A 25,439-nucleotide genomic window follows, 5' to 3' on the forward strand; every position below is an offset into this window, starting at 1 on the left:
ATCTCTGCCCCTAGAAGGCCCTTTGGGATTCGGTGAGTGCAGCATTTCTCATTCCTTACTTTCATGGGTTCCTGACAATATAGACCCCCATCTCGGACCCTTCTTGGGCCAGGAGTACAACCCGGCCGACTCTGCCGGCACAGAGACGGTGGCATCCCGCAGGCCCTGGCTCACCCTGTCTGGGTGGCTTGTCCTCCACTTTCAAGGGTCCATTGGGACGTCCACCTTCTCCAGAAAGTGCAGCTTGCCCCTGCCCTGCTGTCACCTGGCTGTGATCACTCCTGCTACTGTGGGTCCCACCACACACCAAGCCACCCCAGGCCCCTTGGCCCTTCACTGGTCAGGAGTCCTGGGGCAGGGAAGCCTGGGCCCAGCTGCTACTCCCCTGTCCCTGCTCTCAGCTCTGTCCCTTTGCACTCTGGGGCCAGTGGAGCCTGAGCAGGGTGTGTGGGCTGCGGGCGGGGAGCAGCTCAGGGTGTGGGGATGGAGGAAGCTTGTTCTGATCCAACCGTCCACACCCTGGCCACTGGCACAGCCTCCTGCTTGGGGAAAGGTCCGTCCTGCCCTGAGGGGCCCGTCCAGAGCCCACCTGAGGGCGGTGCCCAGCGGGACCTGCTCTGGGCCACCTCCACTTCCCTCAAGGGCTAGGCCCAGGGCCTGTGTGCTGCTGGCTGCCGACAGTCCTGTCCCACCGCACTCTTCCCACTGCCTTCCCTGCCACAGAGCCAGAGAACCTCGGGTCAGGCCAAGGGCTGGGGCTGTACCTGGGGAGGTGCCCAGGCCTCAGGTCTGGTCCCAGTCCCAGGCCAGCTCTAGACAAGGCTGGCTATGGGCCTGGGAGACTGGGGCTCAGAGCACAGGAGGAATGAGCCCATGCCACTGGCTCTGGGTCAGCCAGGCCCTCCGGGGCCTGCCCAGCCTGGATGGGCTCACTCTGTCATGCCCAGCACCAGGGGCTCCGGGCTCAGAGGAGACAAGAGTGGGCTGAGCAGAGCCCAGGTGGTCAATCTGGGCGTGTCCAGCCGTGTCTGCCCTCACAGCTCACAGAGGTGTCCCTGTCCCAGGAAGGCTTATGAGAGCCCAGGCCTCACCGTCCCCTACGACAAACAGGAGCTCACACACCATGTGTCCAAAGGAGGGAAGTCCTAAGGAAGTCTAACACACAGTCAAAATAAAACAGGCCATCCCAACCCGCTGGAGTGCCTGGTATGTGCTGACCCCCATCTCCCCTCCCCAGCCCCCTCCTCACAGCCCACCTCCCTCCCTGGACCTGACAGATGCCCCTTCCACCTGGGGCCCAGAGCAGGCAGCCAGCAGCTCGGCCACCCTCCAAGGGGCGGGGAGAGAACCTTGGGCACCCAGGTCCCCAGAGAGGGTGTGGAAAGGGGTCAGGCCCCATCTGAGAGCCTCATGGGCCTGGCCAGGACAGGGCAGGTGGTGTTCTGGACAGAATGAGTCCTCCTTGGCCTGGCCAGGACAGGGCAGGTGGTGTTCTGGACAGAATGAGTCCTCCTTGGGTTCCGTGTTGTGAGCACAAGGTCCGGAAGGGCCTGGAGGTAGGTGTCATGGTCCACACAAGAGGGCCAGAGCCACCTGGAGTGCGGGGGGTGGGGTCGAAAGGGACAGGGAGGCCTGGAGGCCAGCTATTAGAGGGATGGAGGAGAGACCAGGGACCAGAGCTCCTCCCTCAGCCTCCAAGGCCCAGCAAGACCCACCATGGACCAATGCACAGACCCTTTCCTGTGGCCCCTGGGCACCCTGTTCGCACCCTGGTCACTCGGCCGTTCCCAGTCCAGCCTGCAGGCCAGGCTCAGGAATCTGTGGGGATGGCTGCTGGGTGCTGCTCGGCTCTGCCTCAGGTTCGGCTCTGAGGGTGATGGACAGTAGCACCATCAACCCCTGGACGAGCCCAGATCTTCACCCTGCCCAGACCTCCACGTCAGAGTCAGCATTAGTCCCCAATAGGCCCAAGCAGGTGTCCTTCATCGACCTCAGGGAGGAGAGGTGGCTGGCCAGAACCCAGGCACAGCCAGAGTGGGGCACAGAGGACCTACTGAGAGCCCTGGGCCCTGGGGGTGGGGCCGAGGGAGCCTGGGGGCAGGAGTCAGGCCAGCCCTGCCATCCCAAGCTCATCTTCCTGCTAAATTACCAGGTCTGACCCCGGCACCCGCAGCCGTATAAAGGCACCCTTACCCAGGCGGCGCCCAGTCCTGGCGGATGTCCACGATGAGGCCCCTCCTGGTGTTGCTGCTCCTGGCTGCTGTGTGTACTGCCCTGGGTAAGGCTGCAGGCGGGGCGGGGCGGGCTCCCGGGCAGGGCGCTGGGGCCTGGGCACTGGCGAGGCTGGCTCTTTGCGAGGAGACCGAGTGCTCCCTGGAGCCTCAGCCTGGGTTGGGGTCACAGGGAGTGAGGGGAGCCCCTCAGGCAGTCCCCTGCCTGGAAAAGTGTTGCGGCTCTCTACTTAGGGCCTGGCTCTTGTGGAGGCAGAACTCTGGCGGAGGACTGGAGGGGCAGACTGTGTGCCCGGGGCACTTCCATCCCCTTCCCCCAGGACAGGGTTCCTGGGGTGCGGGACTGTTCACTCTAGGAAAGAAGTTCCCAAGCAAAACAGAATGAGTGGGTCACCCCCACCAGCCCACTCTGCCCTGACCCTGATAAGCTGGTTTGGGGACAGAAAGGAGGCCAGGGGTGGGAAGGGATGTTCTGCAGCAGGCCATTATCAGCTGAATAATTATCACTTGGAGGATAATTAGCCCCCTCAGCTTCCCCTGGGAGTGTGGAGAGGGAACCTTGGGGATCCATCCAGCTGGAGGGACACCTTCAATGGGAGGCTGGAGAGGCAAATGCAGGGGCATTGGGCAAGGGCCTGCAGCTGACTCCAGAGGACATGGCAAGGTCAAAGCTTAGGCACTCACCAGAGGAGGCAGGGTGCTGTAAGATCCCAGGCCACAGCACCACTCGGGTCTCACCAGCCCTGGTCAGGACACCGCTGTGGGAGAGAGGGGCTGAGAGGCCTGGGTCAGGAGGTCGGACACTGGCCAGACCTTTACCCTAGGGCTTAGCATGTGTGGTAGCTGATGAGGACACACTAAGGGTTATCCTGGGGTCTCTCACAAGTGCCCAGGGCAGAGGGTCTGGAGAATCTCAGGAAAGAGACTCAGGTAGGGTCCTTGCTCAGAGAACCCTGGGAGTGCCCCTCGGGCCTGGCAGGACCAGGGACCAGCTGCAGAGAGAGGAGGCAGAAATGGCCAGGAGTCACCCCAAAGGCAGCTATTTCTCCTTGGGTGGTTCCAGAGCCCTGACCTGAGAAGTGTGGCCTCTGAGCTCAGAGTGGGGACTAAGCACCCCCCCACTCTCTGCCCAGGGCCGTGACAATGGCTGTACATGGGCTGACCCTGAGTGGAAGGTGTGATCACCTCATCGCACAGGTGGGGCTCTTTAGTCACAGTATGTGTGCACATCCAGGAGAACCAGGGCACCCTACAGACCACCCCTACAGGACCCCCCTATAGGACACCCCTACAGAGAACCCCTACAGGACACCCCTATAGGACACTCCTACAGAGAACCCCTACAGGGCACCCCTACAGAGAACCCCTACAGGACACCCCTACAGGACACCCCTATAGGACATCCCTACAGGACACCCCTACAGGAAACCCCTACAGGACACCCCTACAGAGAACCCCTACAGGACACCCCTACAGGACACCCCTATAGGACATCCCTACAGGACACCCCTACAGGAAACCCCTACAGGACACCCCTACAGAGAACCCCTACAGGACACCCCTACAGGCCACCCTTACTGGCCATCCCTACAGACACCCCTACAGGACACCCCCATATGACAACCTATGGGACATTCCCTACAGAACACTCCTTACAAGGCACCTCTCCCAGCAGCCCAGCCTCCACACAGGATGCAGTGGGGGGGCCTCCTGGCCCCTGCATGCCCTCTTGCAGCCCCCAGGTCCTTACATCTCTTTAACTAGCACGTCCCTTCCCCAGACTGCCCACAGAGATCCTTACTGCAGGCCAAACTCTGGGCCCCACTCCAGAGGACCTTTCCAGGTCACCCTCTTCACTCCGTGGAGACAGCGTCCACAGAGTGACCATTGTATCTTCTGCTCCAACCCGCTGCAGGTCATACCACTGTCCCTGGGCCAGCCACACCCAGGCAGTTTGTCCTCTGTTAAGGGAAGCCTTGACACAGTCCTTGTAGTCAGAAGCTGGGGTAACCACAGAGCACCAGAGCCAGCCATCTCCAGGGCCTGCCCAGCTCCTGACCACTGGCAGCCTGGACCAAGGCCTTTTGCTGCAGACTCTGTTCATCCAGGGATGAGGGTCATCTCATCCTGGAGGCTTCTGCCCTCCTTCCTCAAGGAAGGAGAGGACTGGACACACACACATCATGCATTACACCACTCCATGATCTGAGAACTCCAAGAGCATCACTGTTAATCCCATCTCATAGGTGAGGACACCCTGGCTCAGACAGGGAGGGGACAGGGATGGTGGCATTAGAACCCAGATCACCTCTGAAGCCAACCAACCCACTCTGCACAGATCCTGCTGCTGAGGACTATTACTTTCTACCACCCATTCATGCACCCACCCACCCACCCACCCAGTCATCACCATCCATCCTCCCACCCATTCATGCACCCACCCATCCACCCACCCAGTCATCACCATCCACCCTCCCACCCATTCATGCACCCATCCACCCACCCACCCAGTCATCACCATCCATCCTCCCACCCATTCATGCACCCATCCACCCACCCACCCAGTCATCACCATCCACCCTCCCACCCATTCATGCACCCATCCACCCACCCAGTCATCACCATCCACCCTCCCACCCATTCATGCACCCACCCACCCACCCACCCAGTCATCACCATCCATCCTCCCACCCATTCATGCACCCATCCACCCACCCAGTCATCACCATCCATCCTCCCACCCATTCATGCACCCACCCACCCACCCACCCAGTCATCACCATCCATCCTCCCACCCATTCATGCACCCACCCATCCACCCACCCAGTCATCACCATCCACCCTCCCACCCATTCATGCACCCATCCACCCACCCACCCAGTCATCACCATCCACCCTCCCACCCATTCATGCACCCACCCACCCACCCACCCAGTCATCACCATCCATCCTCCCACCCATTCATGCACCCACCCACCCACCCACCCAGTCATCCCCCTCCACCCTCTCACCCATTCATGCACCCACCCACCCACCCACCCAGTCATCACCATTCATCCTCCCACCCATTCATGCACCCATCCACCACCCAGTCATCACCATCCACCCTCCCACCCATTCATGCACCCACCCACCCATCCACCCAGTCATCACCATCCACCCTCCCACCCATTCATGCACCCACCCACCCACCCACCCAGTCATCACCATTCACCCTCCCACCCATTCATGCACCCATCCACCCACCCACCCAGTCATCCCCCTCCACCCTCTCACCCATTCATGCACCCACCCACCCACCCACCCAGTCATCACCATTCATCCTCCCACCCATTCATGCACCCATCCACCCACCCACCCAGTCATCACCATCCACCCTCTCACCCATTCATGCACCCACCCACCCATCCACCCAGTCATCACCATTCATCCTCCCACCCATTCATGCACCCACCCACCCACCCACCCAGTCATCCCCCTCCACCCTCTCACCCATTCATGCACCCACCCACCCACCCACCCAGTCATCACCATCCATCCTCCCACCCATTCATGCACCCATCCACCCACCCACCCAGTCATCACCCTCCACCCTCCCACCCATTCATGCACCCACCCACCCACCCAGTCATCACCCTCCACCCTCTCACCCATTCATGCACCCACCCACCCACCCAACCAGTCATCACCCTCCACCCTCTCACCCATTCATGCACCCACCCACCCACCCAACCAGTCATCACCATCCACCCTCTCACCCATTCATGCACCCACCCACCCACTCGTTGCCAAACACCCATCAGGTCAAGGGGGTGCCCGTGGTCTGCAGTGGCCCTGTTGGCACTCGGACCCACTGTCCTGACGGCTCCAGTTGGGCACAAGGTGGGAACAAGGGCGGCCAGATCCTGCCCTGCAGGCATCTTGCCGGGAGAGGAAACAAGGTGCCACCCAGAGAAACAGATGCCAGGCCCCAGAGCCACTCTTCTGCCCAGTGGTTCCCAGTAGCTCAGGACCACTCACCTACCCATCATCCACCCAGCCCCCCACCCCCCCACCCCCCGTCATCCACCCACCCACCCACCCATCCATCTGCCCATCACCCATCTGTTCACCAGCTGTCTACTCATCAGGACTTTTCCTGGTTCCGCTGTCATGGCTCCGCTACTCTCTCTAGTCCTCTCTCTAGAGGCAACTGCAGGCAGAGACAGAAGAACGCGAGTTCATGGGTGCCAGGAAAGCCATGGGCAGAGGGACTGTGAGCCCAGCCCCAGGGCAGCCTGTCCACAGCACACCCCACACCTACCCATCCCTCAAGCTGACAGCCTGGCACTGACACATGGGACCAGAGGGAAGGGAGTTGGGAGCATGTCCGAATCACCAAGTCCCTACCCCCAACCCTCCAAAGACCTGGAACACCCCTGGAGCAGGGAGGAGGAGACCCCAGAGAGGTGACCCTGAGTGGGCCGCAGGGCAGGCAGCTGGGCCTTCAGCCCCAGCCCAGCCCAGACTGACGGCCCTGTGCTTCCCCCCAGCCCGGGCCCTGCACTGCCACGTGTGCTGCGGCCACGAGAACTGCGAGTCTCTAGTGGAGTGTGCCCCGACGGACAAGTTCTGTGTGATCACCAGGGCGAGTGAGTACCCTGGGCCACGCGGCCCTGGCCTGCCCACCTCCGCACCCAGCCAGAGCCCAGTGCCCAGCCCCACCTCAGTCAGATCCCAGGGACACCCTCCAGTCCACGTAGGAGATGAGGGATCGGGGCAGCTGTCTACACACTGGCACCTGGGAAGACGCCAGCCCCACTCCACCCCAGCTCCTAAGCCCAGCCTTCCACATACTGTGTGCCTCTTGGACTCTTCCCAGCTCCCTCTCAAATCAGCCATGACTGCCATGCCCTCCTGCCCCAGTGCCCACTCCCTGAGCTGGACCTCTGCCCTGTCCACATTGTAGCAGAGCAGCCTCCTCCAGAAGCCACTGCCTGCCGCCCTTCCCACCCTCCACAGGCCAGAGCTCCTCCTTCCTGTGCCCTCTGCACCCGGGCTTGGGGGCTGAGCTAGGGCCAGAGCTCAGGTGTGGGGCCAAGAGGTGCCTGTGACAGGAGTCCGGGCGGTGCACGGGAGTAGCCCAGAGGTCACCTCACAGGGCCTGAGCAGGACAGAAGAGAAGGTGCTGCGCACAGTGAAGCAGGTCACCATTGGTGACCCCGAGGGCTGTAAGGCCTGACCCAGTTGCAAAGGATGAGACTGGGCAGTGGGGAAGCTGGCCAGAAGGGGCAGCAGGACCAGGTGAGACTGCAGAGAAGGAAGGAAGTGTACAGGCAGAGCCTCTGACCTTGGTCAGGGGACCCTGGGCAGTGTCACCTCTAAGCCTAGGGTGCTCTCCCCTTGCAGCTTGCTGCCACCATTGGGATCATGTCCATGAGGTTCTCTGGCCCCTGATAAATGCCAGCTGCAGGGGTGACTGTCCCCAGGCTCCTGGCCTGCGTGTCAGGCAGGGGAACCAGGCAGCACTGCAGCTCTGGGCCACTCCCTGGGCCACAGACTCCTACAGCTCCCAGGGATGACAAAAGCACCCTCAGACTCAGAGTCACCCCATCTACGGAGGCAGTATCCTCCCCGGGCCCTACAAGGACCCGGGTGGCCCTTGTGTACCTCCCAGCCCTGGAGAATGAAGGGGAAGCAGCAGGTGCCCCTCCAGGCCCCCCACTCAGCAGAGCTGGGCCCTGCCTGGAGACACCTGCTGGCCCCGCTCTCCACCCTGCTCCACCCTGCTCCGTACCCACGAGCTCGGGCACACCCGCCCTTCCGAGGCTCACGTGATGCAGGGGGTGGCAGGTCAAGGGGGTGCCCGTGGTCTGCAGTGGCCCTGTCGGCACTCGGACCCACTGTCCTGACGGCTCCAGTTGGGCACAAGGTGGGAACAAGGGCGGCCAGATCCTGCCCTGCAGGCATCTTGCCGGGAGAGGAAACAAGGTGCCACCCAGAGAAACAGATGCCAGGCCCCAGAGCCACTCTTCTCCCCAGTGGTTCCCAGTAGCTCAGGACCACGGGGCACCCCTCGCCTGAAGCCTCGGGTCTCACAGCCAGACAGTGCCCAGTGCCCTGAGGGCCCCAGCCTCCTGGGGATGGGGGTTCTCTCGGGCTCTGCAGGCTCCTACTCCACGCCCCTCCCTCCCTAAATAGTCACTGTGTCCCTGAGTGCCAGCTGGGGTGGGTTCAGAGATGGGTGCAGACTTCCGGTCCTCCAGGGACCTCAGGGTCACCGCTGACCATGGGACAATGGAGTGCCAGGCTGACAAGTAGTCAGGGACACTCCTCGGAGGGGCACCAGAAAGCACCCTGGAGCAAAGCAGGAGGCTGGGGACACAGCCTTGGCAGGAAGGTCCAGGTAGAAGGACCCCACACCCTGGGCCACCAAGCTGACCCCAGGCCCTGAGGAGGGAGGGAAAGGCCATGAAGCTGCGTCAGAGACTGACCCTGCCGAGCCTGGCCCGCGTCCGTGCCCACCTCTGACTGGAGCCTGCGAAGGTCCGGCTCAGTAGCCCATCTCTTGGGCGAGGAAGCCAGCTCAGAGCCCAGCCAGGGAAGGAAGGCCGAGCTCCAGCCAGAGCCAGAGCTTTCTTTCTCCAAACCAGTGCCGGCAAGGACACTGTGCCTGTCCACGTCCCCAGCAATCACTCAGAAATGGCCGGTGAACATTGTCTCTCCTTCACCTGACCCATCAAAAAAGCTCCTTGCTTAAAAACTGGGCATAATGACCTACTGACCACAGGTCTCAAGAAAAGACTCACGCAGGGCAGGATGGGAAGGGGTGCCACTGCCTGCCGACCTGTCCCACCCTGGGAGGCTGCGTCCTCAGAGCCTCTCAAGAGTCCACTCAGCCTTAGCCAGCAGGAGGGTTCGCACTGACCTCAGAGGCTCCCTGTGTCCAGGAGAGCTTCGTTCCACCTGGACCCAGCGGCTCTGTCCTTCCACTCTGCCATGGCCGGGAAAGGGCTGCTCAGACTTGGCCCCGAACTCTGCTGTGACCCACCCATGCTCCCAACACGACCCCAAGTTCACTCGTGACCCAGAACCAGGGCAGAGGCTGCTGGCTCCACTGTTACCAGAGGGAGAGACGGAGGCACAGGGACCTGGCCCGCAAGGGGCAGAAGCACCTGACCCCACCCGCCGATTTCTGGGCCAGTTGTAAACAAGAGGCCCCTGGGGGCTGGCCCCGCGTCCTTGCCCACCCCCGACTGGAGGCTGCGTGTCAGGCAGGGGACCAGGCAGCACTGCAACCCCACCCCACAGCCCCCGGCCTCCCCCGCGCCCTGTGCACACAGATGCAGAGTCACCTCCCAACAGCAGCCGTGAGGCCTAGAGGCAGCGTGCAGGCCTGGCCACCCTGTCCCTTGCTGCCATCGCAGGCTTCCTAATCCCCAGGCGACCAGGGCTGAGGGTAGGGTTGGTGCCTTCCTGAAGCCCAGAGGAGGAGAGGGGAAGGGAGGGAGGAGCCTCCAAGTCGCTCCTTGGACTCAGAGACCACAGCGGTGCCAGGCCAGGGGGAGATGGGTCACTGCAGGTGCCAAAGCAGGACCCCACCTGCTCCTCCAAGGCTCCACCTCAAGCCCTCGCAAGCATTCGAAGTCCCAGGAGCCCCCCAAAGCAGGCTGCGCCCTGGGTGTTTAGGGCTGGGTGGGTGCCGGGGCCTCTGGGCCTGTGGTTCATGCCACCCAGGAACCCCGTCCTCTCTCCACAGCCAACCCCGGCGGCATCCTGGTCATGAAGTCCTGCGCCCCGACCTGCCCCAACAGCACTGTGTCCTCGGACGGCCGCGCCCTCTCTGTCTCCTGCTGCGAGGGCAGCCAGTGCAACCGCAGCGCAGCCTCGGGCCTCGGGGACAGCCTGGGGACCCTGGGGGCCAGTGCCGCGGCCAGCCTGCTGTGGGCCCTGCTCCACGCGGCTTGGTGAGGGTCCAGCCTGCATCTCTGCACCGCACAGCAGGGGTCTGTCTGGAGGCCCCAGACCCAGCTAGCACCCCTCCCCCACTTCCCCAGGACAACCCAGCCCCCTCCCCAGCCCTTGCCCAGAGAGAAATGAAGGACCACAGCCCCTCAGTCCCCTACCCAGATGAGGAAAGAGCCCCTCCTGCCTTGGGGGCCGTCCCACAGGCTGCCCAGGAGGGGACATCTCCAGCCAGCTCAGCCCTTTCCTGCTGCTGAGGCTTCCTGGCCACTTTGGAGTGGGAGGGTTGCCCCAGTCTCCCAGCTGTCTGCACCCCCACTCAGGGCTAAGACCCAGGGGCTAGGCTGGGGTTCTCCCTCTCAAGGGTGCCTGTAGGACCTTGTGCTCATGGCCGTCGGGCCCCTGGGCCTCTCCTGTGCCAGGAGTAGCCCTGACATGGAGAACACGGCTGTGAGTTTGGGGCAGCTCTCTGCACCCCGTGCCACCCACCATTCACCCACCGCCACCACCCACTGCTGTCACTCACTGTTCCTCACTCTCACACATCCCATCTACCACTGACCAGAGCACTGACCAGTCGCAGATCTACCTCCCAGGGCTTCCCAGGGACTCCAAATGCCCAGGGACCACCACCAGCCCCTGTCCAGGTGAACACAGGCTTTTTAAATGGTCCCTTGGTGGCCCCCGTGGGGGTGGGGCAGGGCCTCGGGACTTGGTATCAGGCTTTGAGACATGGGCGGTGGGCTGTCCATTCCCACAGGGCACGGGGAGACCCTCCTACTTCCAGAGAGCGCTGCCTCCCAGCCCGTTCCCCAGGGTGTCCTGAGAATGAATAAAGTGGCAGAGATGTCAGGTCTGGGGGACTTTCTGGTCCTTGGTCTTCGCACTCAGAGGGAGGACGGGCCTCAGCCTCGACAGCCGGGGGGGGGGGGGGGGGGGGGGGCTTTGGAAAAGGCTGCTGGTTCCCCTGACGCCCAGCCCAGGCATGAGGGAGAGCACTGGCTTCCTACCTGGGTCTACTGCAAGCTCAGGAGGGCGCTAGGAGGGCGTGTCCAGTCAGTCCCAAGTGGGGGTGCCCTTGGGCTGCTCTGGGGGGCTCTTCTGAGCCTTGGTGTCCCCACGTGGCCTCATCCTCCTGCCGCCAGGGCCCCATGCCCTCGCGGTCCACATCCTCTCCACCCCCTGACAGGCCCTGGGACTCTGAGGCCTCTTGAGGCCATGTCTCCTCCCAGGGCTCTTTCTGGGGAGCAAAATCAGGGCCCCCCAATTCTGGAGGAACTCTGTTCCCCCACCTTCAGCCCAGGGCTGGCCTGCAGGGGCAGCAGGAGGCCCATCCTCAGAGCCCGCCCAGGTCCTACAGGCCATGGCTTGGGTTTCCCTGCTCCCACCATGGGCCTGCCTGCCCCTGCCCACTTCAGTGTCCAGTCCTGAGTCCTTCCCTGCTCTTCTGCCCTTTGGAGTTCAGAGTCTGGAAGAGATGTCGTTTCCCTTCCCCTACTTCTTTATCCCCCATATCCCTGCCCCAGGTGACAGGAACAAACACTGGGCCCAGGCAAGTGGAGGCAGGCCTCCTGCCACCTGGCAGAGCCGGCTCTCAGGGCCAGGTGTGGCTGCGAGATTCCCTCAGCAGTGTCTGTCTCCACTCTGGGAGTCTGGCAGCGGGGGAGGCAAGGCACCCAGCCTCCCCCACAGTCTCCCTTAGCCTCTACCCTCTTCACCTGCCTGCTACAGGGTCACACCCAGAAGGAGGAGGCCCCACCACAGTCCCACCTGTCCACTGGCCCCTGCCCCTTTGTGCCCAGACTCGAGCCCCCTGCCTGCATGTTCCTGAACAGCCTTGCCTGGCTGATGCCATCCTGTGCAGTGGCCACTCTGTGGGACAGGGGTGTAGCTGGAAATGAGGGTCAGGACACGGAGATCTGGAAGCCACACTTTATCAGTGGAGCCACGGCCCAAGGGATGATTCCCAAAGTCCGAGCCCCGAGCGCAGCAGGTCCTTACTTTCATACATAAGCAAGTTTGGGGTGCAGCAAGGCAGGGAGTTGGTGCCCTTTCCCTGGAGGGTGTGTTCTACGTCTCCTGTGTGGGCACAAGCGCGTGGACAGTCCAGGGACTCCACATACAACTCGGGACTTGCACTAGGTCTGAGGGGACGGTTCCTTTGCTTTGTTTCCTGCTTCTGCTGCTGAGGTTTTCTGTCACAGGCACCTGCAGCTGCTGCAAGCCTCTATGGTGATCTGTCCCTGTGCAGAGCGGCTGTGCTTCCTCCTGCAAGACCACAGCCCGCCAGCCCTGCCCCTGCTCAAGTTCCTATTGTGTTCTTCTGCCACGTGGGAAGGGGGGGGTCCCCTTCCGCTCTCACCACACCTGGCGCTGGGAAGACAATGAAGGGCAGTGCCCCCACTCTGAGCCACCCCCTGGAAGCCAGGCTGGCGGACCCCTCAGCCTTTGGCTGCCAAATGCCAATGTCTCGGCTTGGCACAGAATCACGAGCCACCACACAGCTTTGTAGGTTCAAACAGCAATTCTTTATTCCGGATCTCACACCAGCCTCCACACATGTTCAGGGGCAATCCTCAATCCCGTCCCCCAATCCTCCTCCACGAGGCTTTTTCCAAATCCCATTTAATCTCACGAGAACTCAACGGGAACAAGCAGCAGGAACACCCTAATCCCAGCAGCAATAATCTTCAACCTCAACTTCCCTAAAACCCATATTCTTAAACCGGGAAACGCCTTAAACCCAAGGACCGGGATACTTACTTCCTCAAACCTGGATCCACCCTCGATCACCTTGAGCAGGGTCATCTTACTAAAGCATACATGCAATGTCCCATCGAATGTCCTAAGCAGCATGGGGTACGCTGGCAAGGAGATTTTGATGCGTCATACCTACTTGGTAATGGCCCTCAGCATTTGGCCCCAGCCTCCAGGCCCTGCATGGCCTGCCACTCTGGGTTCCTTGGGAGTGCTATGGCCCCCGTGAGGGACAACCCTCCAGAGCCACATGGGTCTTCTCTTCTTAAGGGTGGAAAGCCCAGCAGGACCCAGGAGGGACCCACCCTTAGGGCAGCCCCCACCTGCAGGTCCCCAGGGAGACCTTCAGATGCCACATGGCATCACACCTCCTCTCAGAGCTCCCTGCTCCACAGGCAGGCGGGACAGGGAGGCTCTGCCCCTCCCACCCAGCCCCCAGCTCCGGGGGTGGCGTGGGCAGCCTGGGTTCTCCCCTTGCCACACACTGAGTCACCACACACTCAGGCGCCCCTGCACACCAGGCTCCATGGACTTGGGATATCGAGGGACAGCAGTCTGGGTTCCTGCCCTTAAGCAGGAGAGGCGGGGGGCCCTGTGAGCAAAGTGGCAAGCCCCCGTGGCCCTGTAGCAGAGAGGAGGAGGACAGGCCTGGGGAGCGTGGCCGAGATGCTGCCCATGGGAAGACACTGACCGTGGGCACAGCACAGCCAAGGCCTGGAGGAGGGGGATGGGTCCCGGGACTAGGAGGAGGCCACATGCTGGGAACGAATAGGGGTGGGCCCCTGCAAGTGGCAATAAGCCTGGCCAGCCCAGAGGGCGCTAAAGCAGGGCCAGGAGGCAGGTCTGACCTCAGGCACTCTGTGGGCAGAGGCCCTCCATCATCATCTGTGTCTAGAGTCTGGCGCCCTCCTGGGGACCACACTGGGGATCCCGAGGGGATGGCAGGGCTGGGGAAGCAGTCTCAGCCCCCGCCCCCCAGCCAGAGATGGGGCTACAGAGGCGAGAGAGGAAGGAGGGAAATGGGGGACCAGGACTTGGGGAGGGTTTAGATGTGCCCTCCTAGGTCCCTTCTTGCTGCTAGACTGGTTCGGGAGGAGCCATTGCCATATGTGGGGACAGGAGCCAGCAGGCTGGGACAATCACCCCTGAAGGCCAGGATGGGGGAGGCATCCAGAGCCCACAGGAACTCGGCCAAGACTCAAAATGCAGGCGAGCCAGACCCGGGGGCCAGCCGGTGGCAGCCCTGCTGGGAGGGCCGTGGGGAGCTCTGGAGCGGAGGCGGGGCCCTCTAGACTCTGCCAGCTCAGCTCATCAGACCTGGGCCCAGAGTCAGGCTGCACCTCTGTCCTGGCACCGCTCCTCTGGCCCCTCAAGGGCCTGCCTACGTAACCCTGGGTGCTCACAACACCCTTGAACTCTGAGGACTGGGGTAATGAGAGCTCAGGGAGGGCCCAGTGGGACCCTCCTCCATCCCCTGGGGTTGTCACCACTCCCCAAGAGGGGACTGGTAACAACATGCAAACTCCTGGGTCAACTTCCCCGTCCCTGCCCCAGACAGAGCACCAAAGTGGGGTCCCTGGCTACCAGGCCAAGCCCACCTACTCCAGACTCAAGCTCAGAAGCCACCTGAGCCTAGAGGGACCCCAGTCCCCCCGGCTCCCATCATGCCAGGTGCAGAGAGCTGGCCTGCTCCCAGAGACGAGGGCCAATGGCAGAGACCAACCCGGCAAGCATGTCACAGGCACGCCCTTTCCCCTCTGGGCGAGCATCCCAAAGCCCCTCCCTGGGTAAGGCTGCTGGCTGCAGGCGGGGCGGGGCGGGCTCCCTCATATCATATAATCCTTAAAAAGAGCCTGTCTGAAGACTGGGTGTCTCAAGTCCCAGAGCTACCGCCCTCCACCTGCAGACCCAGGGTCTCGGAGCCCCCGGTAGCTACTCTACAGCTTGAGAAGGACCGCTCTCCCATAGGGAAGGTGCGTGTGGGTGGGAAAGGGCAGGGGAGACGAGGAAGCAAGGCAGAGGCAACCTGGCATCTGCCCTATCTCCAGGGGCACAGCCTAACAGTGGGGACTTCTAGCTGGGGACAGGGCCTGGAGGAACAAAGCAGACCACCAGGTGGCCCTTTCCTGGGATGAGCTAAAGGTCTCCATGCCCAGGGGCCTTGGGGGACTCCACCCTGGGAGTTGGTCTGCACTGACTCACAGGGAGGGGTCCCTGGGTGGGGTAGGAACTCCAAAGGCACAGGAGGCCCTCAGGGAGAGTCAGAAGACCTAGGCCCATCCAGAGGGCTGGGAGCAGTTGGGAAATGGATATCTGGGAAGGGACTCTGGGTACCGTCACCGTCCTGGGACTTGTTCCCATGACTAAGGGAAATGTCATTGTGCAGCACTGCTGAGTTCACCCAGGTCGTGACGAGATCCAACCCACTGCTTCTTCCGGAACCATCAACCCACACAGCGCCCCACTCCTCATCCCCACCCTGTTCTACTCCTCTTCATAGTTCTGTCCATACCAGATGTCCCAGAATGCATTTTGCTTTCTTTATTGAACAAAATAAAACATTCAGCACAGTCCTGAAAAAGTGAATTTGTGGGGAGGAAGGCTCCTCGTTCGTGTGGGCCTTCCTGTGGGCTGTCCAGCAGGCCACCAGCCCATGTCGGTGCTCTTCCAACCATATTTATGTGATGGAAGATGGATGGACGGGCACAGGGACGGATGGATGGATAGATAATGGATGGATATGGACTGATGCATGGATGGATGGACAAATGGGTCAGTGAATGGACAGGGGATGGATGCATGAATGCATGAACAGATGGGTAGAGGAAAGGATGGAGGGATGACGGGTAGGTGCATGAATGGACCAGTGTGTGGCGTGATGGATGATGAACTAGTGTGGAGGTGGATGTTGGGAGCAAGTGAAGGCAGGGGGCAAGGAAGGAAGTGAAGAAGACGCTGTGTCCTCTTCCCCCACGGAGCTCAAGGCTTGGCAGCCACCACCTCTGGGCTATAAGGGGAGGAAAAGTGAACTGCAGCTCAGCAGAGAGGTGAGCCCAGAAGTCGAGCACAAGCGCAAACCCTCGTCCTTCCCTCGAACCTTGGAAGGAATTTATCTCAACATGCAGAGAGCAGATCACCTTCCAGGTACCTGGTCCTCGGGGCCAGAGTCAAGCCCACACTGCCACAAGCCTGCCGTCCTGGTTCTGCGGTCCCCATAGTCATTTGTGCCCCTCTGCCCCACTTCATCACTCACTACAGTCTTCTCCCTCATCACCCAGACGGTGGCACTAGGCACCCCTGGCCGAGACCTTGGTGCCCATGTCTGTGGGTCCTACCACACAGGCCTGAGAACTGGTTGCTCCCTCTCTGAAGCCTAGGGCCGCAGTCTTGCCCTTCCCCAGAGCAGGCCCCACCCAAGGCAGGGCTGAGCTGCTCAGGCTGACTCCATGCTGTGCTCCTTGGACGTGTACCGAGGCAGGCAGAAAGGAGAGGCCCAGCAAGGATGAGGGCCAGCACAGGGCTTGGCGCCAGCCACACCCCCAGACCCGACCCAGTACATGGACACTAACTGCACCCAGCCCAGCCCAGCCCAGCCATGGGGGGAGGGTACACAGGAGAATGACTGCTGGGGGCCAGGGTCCCAGAGAAGGGGCAAAGATGCAGGCAGGCCCTGGGAAGCAGGCGAGCAAGACCCACTTCCAGGCTGTGGCTGAGCGTCAAGGTGACTCCAGTGCTGGGAGTGGTGGGGGAGGGCTGTGGAAGAAGAGCCCCAGGCCCCGGGGACAGGCCCAGCTATGACTCCACTGGCAGGGTGATGCTGGGAAGGCCCCACCCCTCCCTGGGTCACCGAGGCCCTGCTTGCCAAGTGTGTGATCTGAGGGACTAAGTGGCCCGAGGGAAACCCTGCCTCACTGAATCCTGTGGGAGAGCCCCAGGTGACAGGGGACTTGGAACCAGGCCCCGGTGCACTTGTCAGGATGTCCTCCTTGCTCCCCAGCTGATGGCCACCTCCCCTCAGGTCTCACTTAGATGGCTCCACCCAGGTCTGCCCTCCTGCGGCCCGACCTTCTGGAGGGTTACATGTCTGCCCTGTTAGGGGCCAGGCTCCATGGGCCACGGCCAAACAGACTCCATTTTACCCGAGACTCCACGTCACGTACCACGTGCTTCTCCCAGGGAGACCCCCTCTGTGCCCGTGGACTAAGCATGTTTGGCAACACAAGATGGCGATTCTCATGCAGTGTAAAATCATTCTCTTTTGGTTCCCATTTTCTTGGACAATGTGCCCTGTCAGAAATTGACTGTCTAGATGTTAGTAACCATTCTCTAACTTGTACTCAGCTAGGGACATTTTGGGTCACTCCCCCTTCTGCTTATGATTTTAGATCTCATGACGTTTCTTTATGGTTTTAAATCATAGCAACAGCCACTTATGATTAATAGGGTTTGGGACCATAAAGACGCACTCAAACCCAGGAGGGGGTCAAAGGGTGTAGACTTGCAGCCTGCCCCTTGGCCTGCCAGCTGGTGGGTCCACAGCATAACCGCGTACACCACAAATCAGCCTGCCATCTCTCTTTCCCCCACTGACCTGGGGCCTGAGACCTGGGTGCCTGCATATGGTCTGTCCTTATAGAATGTAGACTGAGTAAGTGAAGTGCCTGGAGGGGCCTGGGGAGTGGCCAGGACTCGTGCCTGCCCACATGGCAACCTTCCTTTGCCCCAAGGTTCTTGGACATCTCCAGTCCAGGGGCCTGACCTGTCTGCCTGGTGTCCGACTTCAGGCCAGGGCAGGGACCAGGGCTGCACTTTCAGAGGGCCTGGAGGAGCATGCTCTGCCCCCTGAGCCAGGGCCTTCCTTTCTGAGCTCAGGCACCTGGTGATCTCCTGGCACACACAGGGGGACCACAGGAAAGCAAAAGGGAGGGACATCAGCAGAGGTCTCTGCTCCAGAGCAAGGTTCAGGCCTGTTCCCCAACTTCCTGGCCACCCAGACAAGTTCAGGGAGTGGGCTGGGCGAGGGGCAGCACAGTGGAGTCCCTGCTCTCCACTCTCCACCATTCCTATTGCCAATGTCCTGAGGGTACAAGTCACATCAGGGTCCTGGTCCCAGGGACTGAGAGAGAAGGGGCTCTGAAGTGGGAGGAGGGTACTGGAGGGCCAGTGGAGATGGTAAGAGGGCTTGAGACCACTCCAGGGGTGCTGCCCTGTCCTCTCTGCCCTCAGGTCCACCAGGAGATGGGTACTGGTGGGGCAGAAGTAAGGCACCACGGCTCCTGTACCCGCCATACCTCCGAGGCCCCGATCTGGCTGCTGCCTACAGAAAGCCCAGAGTCCCCATTTCCTCCTGAGTGCACTTCCTTCGAGCCTGTTTCACACCTGGGCCAGGAAACTGCCCAGGAAGCCAGCTCACGTCCTCTCAGGCAGCCCTGCCAGGGACAAAGGCCCTCCCCACAGAACTGGAGCCCAGCTTCTCTCTTGGCCTCGGGACACACAGCCATGGTGAATCCCGAGGCCCCACCAGCTCCATCATACCCATCAGAAATTCCAAACCTGTTTTTCCAGCAGATTCCTAGCCCAGTGAGTCACCCCTCCCACCTGCATGCCCCATCATCACCACCCTGTCCCCAAGCTCTGGGTTCTGCTTCCCAAGGCCTCCAAGTCACCCTCCCTCCAACCACCCTGCATTCCCTGGGCCTGTTGTGCACAGCGGGCCTGGAGCTGGGGTGGCCTTCTGGGCAGCGTGGGCCCTGCATTGCTGGCCCACCCTCTGAGGCTGTGGCAGCCCTAAGCCAGCGCCCGGGGACCGGGATCAGCCAGGGAACGGGAGCCCTTACACACGCAGGCTGCAGAGGTGGGGCCGCCCCAAAGGGCTACTCCCGACACCCCTCTGGGTCCCAAAAGGCATCACCCGTGCCCTCTCTGTCCTTGGGCAGGTCTGGCAGGCCCAGGAACTGTCAGTTGTCAGGCAGCCTGTCCTCTGTTCCCCCGCCTACGGCCTTAGCTTTTTTATCCCCAGCTCAACACAGAGCCAGCTGGCCCAGGTGCAGGCCACAGGGGCCCAGCAGTGTCAGAACCACAGGGCTCCCAAGAACTTCAGACTGGCCCAGGCCCAGCCTTGGGACAGGCCCAGAGCTCCCTGCATATTAGCCTGCCCCCCAGAGCAGGGGCAGCAGCAGGGGGAGCCGGAGGACTCTGCAGGTCCACCCACACTCCCAGCTGGGCCCATAGGGGACGCCCCTGCTCCAGTGACGTGGGTGCTTGAGAGACTAGCTCATACAGAGCAAGAAGTGGCCTCTGCCTCCACTCGGGACCAGAGCCAGCACCTGCCAAGGACCCTGGATGCGGGGCCCAGACTTGAGGAACTCCGGCCTGGGAGGATTGAGCAGACGGGCAGATCAGGATGGTGCTGGTTCTGTGCCCCTGAGCAGGGCAGGGAGTGCTGGGTGGGGAGGGTTAAGGGCTCCAAGGGAGGGAGGGGGTGAGTCCTGCCTCCACAGGCATCTACAATGGCCAGATCTCCACAGCCTAAGGTCTCCACACCACCTTCCTGCCCACACTCGGCTTCCAAGTGCTGTTCCTGCCCAGTGGCTCCTCCTCCCTAGCCCACAGCCCACAGCTGCCCCCCACCTCGGCCTCAGCAGGGATGCTTTACTCCCTAGGGTTCCTTGCTCCAGGGTCCACTGGGCTGACCCAGCACCCTGAATCAGAACCCAGGCAGGCAGGGTCAGCGCCTCTCCCCTGCCTCCCTGCAGTGGGTTCCCCAGAGCATCTGGGACAAGCTGTGGCTTGAAGGACCTCTCTGGGGTTGGGAAATGCAGGGCAAAGACACAAGGTGACAGACCAGGTAGATGGTTAGAGACAATGTGACCCAGGACCAGCAGACAGACAATGAGGGGACTGAGCAGAAGCAGGGAACCGCCGGGCAGGACGGACACAGAGGCCCTGTGCACACCCAGCCCTGGCTAGGCCCAGAGAGGTGGGCTAGGGGCAGTGTCCTTCCAGCTGGCAGGAGCCAGGCATGAGTGGGGCTGGTGGGTGTGGACCAGGCAGAGTGAGGCAGGTCCAGGTGGCATGCCACTGGCTGGCTGGCTGCCACCCCACACCCTCCACGGCACCATCCAACTATAAGTCCTCCCCAGAGGAGGGGCCCCCACTGCTCCCAGATGATGCTCGGTATGAAGACGGTCCTGCTGCTCCTCGTCATCCTGGCTGTGGCCATGGGCCCAGGTGAGAGGCTAGGCCTGGGGGTCAGGTGAGGGTGGGCAGCTTTGGCCTGTTTGCAGACCCTCAGCCTCAGCCAGGGCAATCACCAAACCCTGGAAGCCTGGAGGAGTTCAGGCTCAGAGAATCCCGATGTTGTGGAGGGCTCCACTCTTGGAATCTAGAGCAAAACGAACTCCATTTCGACTTGGCAGAATCCCAGACACTTCAGAATCAGGGAATTTTGTAATGCACCAGGAGAATCTCAGGCTGAGAGCCACAAAGCCTGGAGTTGTCTTGAGATGCCGCTCTCCTGGGGAGGACAGACTCAGGGCCATCGGCCCCTGTTGCCAGCCCCTCCCTGACAGCCCTGGGGTGGCTTAGCCCCACTTCCCCAAGACTCAGGAGGCCGAGCCAAGAGCCCACATCCTCATAACCATCAGGGTGGAGCAGCAGCTGTGTCCTGAAAACTGTCCTGGCCTAGTCCCAGGGCTGAGACCTCTGGGAAGGGTCTAGGAAGGGTCTAGGAAGGGTCTAGGAAGGGTCTCCCGGGTACTCCATCCTCTTCACTTCCTGGCTGCCCCCCAGGCCTGGTCCAGGACAGGACTTCTAGGAAGGGAGTCTGAAGGGCCAGCAGACTCCCCTAAGCTGTGCATGGATGAGGGTCCTGTGCATCAGTGGGCTCAGGGGCTCTGGCCGGGGCAGGAGTAGAGAGGGTTCTGTCCTGCAGGGGTCTCTGTGGGCAGTGGCCTCAGGCCCAGCTGAGACCCTGACCCCTCACCCACTAGCCCAGGGACTCCGCTGCCACGTGTGCTCCAGCTCCACCAACTGTAAGCAGCCGCAGACCTGCCCAGCCAGCTCCCACTACTGCAGGACCATGACCACAGGTGGGTGGCAGCCCAGCTGCTGCAGGGCGTGGGGGACCACGGGGGAGCCACGCTCGTGACGGTTTGGTCTTAGTGGTCATCCTGGCCCAGAGGTGGAGGGTGCCCGTGGCAGCTGGACTCGGGGCTGTGTGGGTGTGGGCTGGGGTGAGGCGGGCAGGCCTGACACCCCGTCTATGTGCAGTGGAGCCTCTGTCGGGGAACCTGGTGAGGAAAGAGTGCGCAGAGTCGTGCAGGCCCGACAACAGCCAGCAGGGCCAAGTCAGCAGCGGCGTCCAGTCCACCCAGTGCTGCCAGGAAGACCTGTGCAACGAGCAGCTGCACAGCTCTGCGCCCGCCCGCACCCTGCTCCGCGGCGCCACCCTGGGCCTGCTGCTGGCCCTGGGCCTCCTCGCCAGCGTGGCCCCCAGCCTGTAACCCCCCAAGGCAAGGGTGTCACCCCTTTCCGCCTCTCCCCTGGGGCCCCCCACAGCCCCCTTCCTCCCTGGCCTTGATGGGAGGGTCCGATGCCCAAGGCTGGGCCTGCCCAGGAGGCTGGGCCAGGTCAGGGTGGAGAGCGCCTCCCCCAGGACGGGAGGGTGTGGCCGGCCAGGCACGCAGGAGGGCGGACAGGCCACCCTGGTCCCCTGGTTTTGTACTTGCTCCTTTATTTTTCTACTTGAGCCTCTGCAAGGAAATAAATGACGTAAAACAGCATGGGTGTGGAATGGGGGTGGGGCAGGAGACCCCAATCTCCAGCACTGGCCGCCTGGGGCAGCCTGGGCCGCGCGAGGGCAGTGCAGGAGGCTTCACCACCCCTGGAGAGGTCAGGCCCTCCCCGGTGCCTCCAGCAGCCTCAGAGGAGGAAGGTGCCCCTGGGGTGAGGCACCATGGAACACAGGCCAGTAGCGCCCAGAGGCGGAGGGACACCCACCCAGGCCACATCCCTGAGATCTGGGTACAAGAGGCTCAGAGAGACCCCAGTCTTGAGCTCTGCAGACACTGCTCCAAGGCCAGGCCAGCTGTCCCCTGACCACACAGAGCCCAGCAGCCCCTGGGCCAGAACTCACCCAGGGAGCTGGGGGCCTGACTCGGCAAGAGGCTAGGTGCTGTGGCCCAGGGGCAGGGAAGGGCCCGAGGACAGCACAGGCTCCAGCTGGCTTCCTGCCAGGCTTGGACATTCTCCAAGTTGGAGTGAGAGAGATGCTCAAGCAAACATCAACCCCATCCTGGGAGCAGGCCAGTCCCACTCTCCAGTAGCCATCCTCTGAGCCTCCTGGGGTCAGCACAAGGTTCTGACCCCTGCCAGGACTGGCACCGTGGCTCCCTGGCACCGTGGCTCCCTGGCACCGTGGCACCCTGGTTGGGCAAGCTCCTCAGTGGCCCAGCATTACCCTGCCCCCAGCAGACAGGAGGGATGGCACCGAGGAGGGGTCTGGCCTCCTTCCCCGTGAACCTGCCCTGAGATAGGCATTCTGGACACGCTGGCTCAAGCTGAGGGCCCTCAGCCTGGCGCACTGTGAAAGGTGGAGTGTGACCCAGGAAGCGGTCACTCTTAACCCCACCAGCATCTCGCCTCCCCTGAGACCTGGGCCCATGTGGAACCTCAATGCCCAGGCTGCCCCTTCAGCTCTGGGCCTGGCCTGGGTGAGCCCCACAGCCTCACCCTGTCAGTCCCCTCTCCACACCCAAGCCATTCCTTATTCCTGGCCTGGTCATTCCCGGTCCTCACCAGGTGAGTTGAGCAAGACACTCCACCTCCCAGAGCCTCACCCACCTGGTGGGGTCAGCATCCACCCCTGGTGCTGGCGCCTGTGAGGGGTCCCCTGGTCTTCTGCAGGGCCACTGCTGAAAGAATCCTCCACGCAAGACAACTCGCCAGGGAGGATTCCAACTTTATTGCAAAAGGCTCTGTGCTAATATAGACCTAGGACAGATGGCAGGGCTTAGATAAATGGCAGGCCACGCGTTCATTGGCAAGTTCTTCCAGATATCAGCTCCGGAGCCCAGGAATTAGTTCTTATTGGGGCTCAGGTTCCCCGCCAGCGAGATTTGAACTTGGCGCCGGCGGGAGAGTTCAACCCGCGGGAACTTTTCAAGCCAGTGGAAAAAAAGGGGAAAGTAGGAAGAGAAGGTCCTTAGACGCCATGTTGGGGTTTTTCTCTGGGGTGCGGCTGCCGTTATACTTTTCCCAACAACTGCCCCTCCTTCCACCCTCTGCAGGGCAGCAGGCTTTCCTCTGGCTGCATGTACAGCACCCAGTGATCGGCTCCGTTGGCAACTGTGCCCCAGGGCTGCAGGGAGGAGCTCCTGGGGCCCCTTTTGGGCCAGCCACCCAGGTGGCTGCCAGATCCGGGTGTCTGAAGGCACCTGCCAGGATCATTCTCTTCCCCTGACCAAGCCACCCAGAACCCGTGTGTGCCTCTCACTGTCCCCGCTGGGCACCCAGGACAAGGTATAGTCTGGACATGGGAGTCAGGCAGAGCCGAGGGCAGGGGCACTCATGATGCAGACCCATTCCCCATGTGGACTCGGAGGACAGGAACAGGGAAGTGCCTCCTGCTCACCCCACAATAAGCCAGCTACAGAGTCCAGGGGACAGCGACAGCCACCTTGGGCAAGGGAGGCTCTGTGTCCAGCATGGAGGCAGGGAGAAGTGTGCCCCTACCCCAGAAATTAGGCCACCGAGTGAGTGCCATCTGGCGGGTCAGAGAGGGTTTCTAAAAGTGGTGACCAGTAAAGGGACAGCAGAGGTGGTGGGTGGGCGTGTGCAGGCCCCAGTTCAGGGTGCAAAGCTGTCTGCACTCTCGAGGGCGCCAGGCTCCTGTGTGGCGCAGCAGTGCCTGTGACCGGGCAGCTCTCCAGAGCAAGCCCAGAGCCACAGCTCCTAGCCAGACCCTGTGCCGGGGCCTGCAGTCCCCGGGGCCTGACTAGCCTCCTGGCTACCTCGGCGTGACCCCACTGGGCAGCCCCTTCAATGGTCTTAGGCTCAACCTGACCCCAACCTAACTGGGATCCACCTCAGGCCAGAGCCCTGGGCAGGGTCTGCAAAGGTGGGGGCCCTGTGGGTGTGGACAGAGCTTCCGACCAGTGGGAGCCCCAGCCCTGCCCTCTCCTTCCTGGTGCCCTCAGGAGGGACTCCCCCTGTAGAGCCCAAGCCCAGAGCCTGCACCATGCTGTGGGGGAGGTGATGGCAAGGGGCAGGGCTCCCGGATGGCCACCCAGAGGTGGGTGCTGACCCCTCCCGACCACATGAGACAGGGAGGGGCTGCTTCTCTCTGCCTTAGCAGAAAGGCTCCACACAGCCCAGCCCCCAGGGCCGCCCCCTCACCAAACACTGGTCCTCAGCCTGTCAGGAAGGACGGGGTCTGTGCCCCCCTGGCCCCCAGCACGGGCACCCCATCCTGGACCAAGGCCTGGGGGCAGCCCCACCACCTGCCCTTCTGGTCAGCTACCAGCCAGCTGGGTTGGCATGTGACAGGCCCTCTTTCTGGTCCTGCCATGGACAAGCTAGATGGTGCCACCTGTCTCCTCCCCGATGCTCTAAAGAACCAACAGGTGGCTCCTGGCCCTCTTTGGTCCAGCTCTTTCTAGCTCGCGGTTCTGTGGTCGCTCTTCTCCTTCTCACAGCTCCCTTGTGCTGCCTGCTCTGGTTGGTCTGCTCGTCATGTCTATTTTCTGGTGTTGTGGTGTGAACTGATGAATCAGTAAGAGTGTAAGTTACAGGTTCTAGATTAGTAAAAAAAAAAAAAAAACAGATTATAGATACAAGGTTTTGATGAGTCAGATAAGACAATTATAAAAGCAAGAACTGTCACAGGCAGGCCTCAGCCTCCATTTTGCTGCCTTCTCTAAAAAACTGTTGCAATGGGGCTGGGCCGTGGCTCAGCGGTACAGCACTCACCTAGCACGTGCGAGGCCCTGGGCTCGGTCGTCAGCACCCCATAAAAATAAATAAATAAATAAATAAAATGAAGTGTCCAACTACAACTAAAAAATAAAAACTGTTACAAGAGCTGTTTCTGAGGAGCTGAAATGAAAGCTGTTTTCTTATAAAAATTGTTTTTCTGCACTTTGTACCCCACAAACCGTACCCTATTCAGGATGCAGTGGTGGTCGTGGTGAGCCACATCCTGTTTGCCCTTGTGGGTGTACATGACTTTGAGGTAGATTCTTGCTCCCACCAACCCCTGCCCCAATTCAGGAGGCGACTGCCTAGCACCGGCTTGAACCTGGGACTGTGGTCAACTGAACTGCAGAGCTGATGCCTTTTCTAGCTTCTGTACTTGTTGCTTACTAACTGGAAAATTCCAGTCCTGCTTAGGGCTTGCAGGTCTAGCTTACTGTTGTTTGATCTCTGTGATTGGCTTACTTGCATGACGTCTTTACGTTCCCAGGATACAGGCCAGGAGGTTGCCATTCTCCCACAGAGCTTCAGTCT

The 25,439-nt window shown here is 61.5% G+C and overlaps 2 protein-coding genes and 1 long non-coding RNA gene across 3 annotated transcripts in view; 2 read left to right on the top strand and 1 right to left on the bottom strand.

The window, feature by feature from the left end:
* Positions 1-2,226: 2,226 nt before the first annotated feature.
* Positions 2,227-10,181, top strand: LOC144255816 (ly-6/neurotoxin-like protein 1). The gene is made up of 3 exons (XM_077800762.1): positions 2,227-2,278; positions 6,764-6,862; positions 9,970-10,181. The coding sequence occupies exons 1-3, from the start codon at positions 2,227-2,229 to the stop codon at positions 10,179-10,181; spliced, it is 363 nt and encodes a 120-aa protein (XP_077656888.1).
* A 9,926-nt stretch (positions 10,182-20,107) lies between these two features.
* On the top strand, positions 20,108-21,436 carry Ly6d (lymphocyte antigen 6 family member D). Its single transcript, XM_026403076.2, has 3 exons — positions 20,108-20,162; positions 20,924-21,022; positions 21,204-21,436. The coding sequence occupies exons 1-3, from the start codon at positions 20,111-20,113 to the stop codon at positions 21,434-21,436; spliced, it is 384 nt and encodes a 127-aa protein (XP_026258861.2). The 5' UTR covers positions 20,108-20,110.
* A 1,456-nt stretch (positions 21,437-22,892) lies between these two features.
* Positions 22,893-25,439, bottom strand: part of LOC144255846 (uncharacterized) — a 6,462-nt gene continuing 3,915 nt past the window's right edge. The window contains exon 3 of the long non-coding RNA XR_013343964.1: positions 22,893-24,727. This is a non-coding gene — a long non-coding RNA (uncharacterized LOC144255846). The remainder of the gene's footprint in view (positions 24,728-25,439) is intronic.

Source organism: Urocitellus parryii, chromosome 7, assembly GCF_045843805.1.
Source record: "Urocitellus parryii isolate mUroPar1 chromosome 7, mUroPar1.hap1, whole genome shotgun sequence".
Lineage (NCBI taxonomy): Eukaryota > Metazoa > Chordata > Mammalia > Rodentia > Sciuridae > Urocitellus > Urocitellus parryii.

Excerpts from the sequence above, each read along its gene's own strand:
- LOC144255816 (XM_077800762.1), top strand. The coding sequence starts at position 2,227 with ATGAGGCCCCTCCTGGTGTTGCTGCTCCTGGCTGCTGTGTGTACTGCC. Across the intron at positions 2,279-6,763 it reads TGCTGTGTGTACTGCCCTGG|CCCGGGCCCTGCACTGCCAC; the intron begins GTAAGGCTGCAG and ends GCTTCCCCCCAG. Across the intron at positions 6,863-9,969 it reads CTGTGTGATCACCAGGGCGA|CCAACCCCGGCGGCATCCTG; the intron begins GTGAGTACCCTG and ends CTCTCTCCACAG.
- Ly6d (XM_026403076.2), top strand. The coding sequence starts at position 20,111 with ATGAAGACGGTCCTGCTGCTCCTCGTCATCCTGGCTGTGGCCATGGGC. Across the intron at positions 20,163-20,923 it reads GGCTGTGGCCATGGGCCCAG|CCCAGGGACTCCGCTGCCAC; the intron begins GTGAGAGGCTAG and ends CTCACCCACTAG. Across the intron at positions 21,023-21,203 it reads CTGCAGGACCATGACCACAG|TGGAGCCTCTGTCGGGGAAC; the intron begins GTGGGTGGCAGC and ends GTCTATGTGCAG.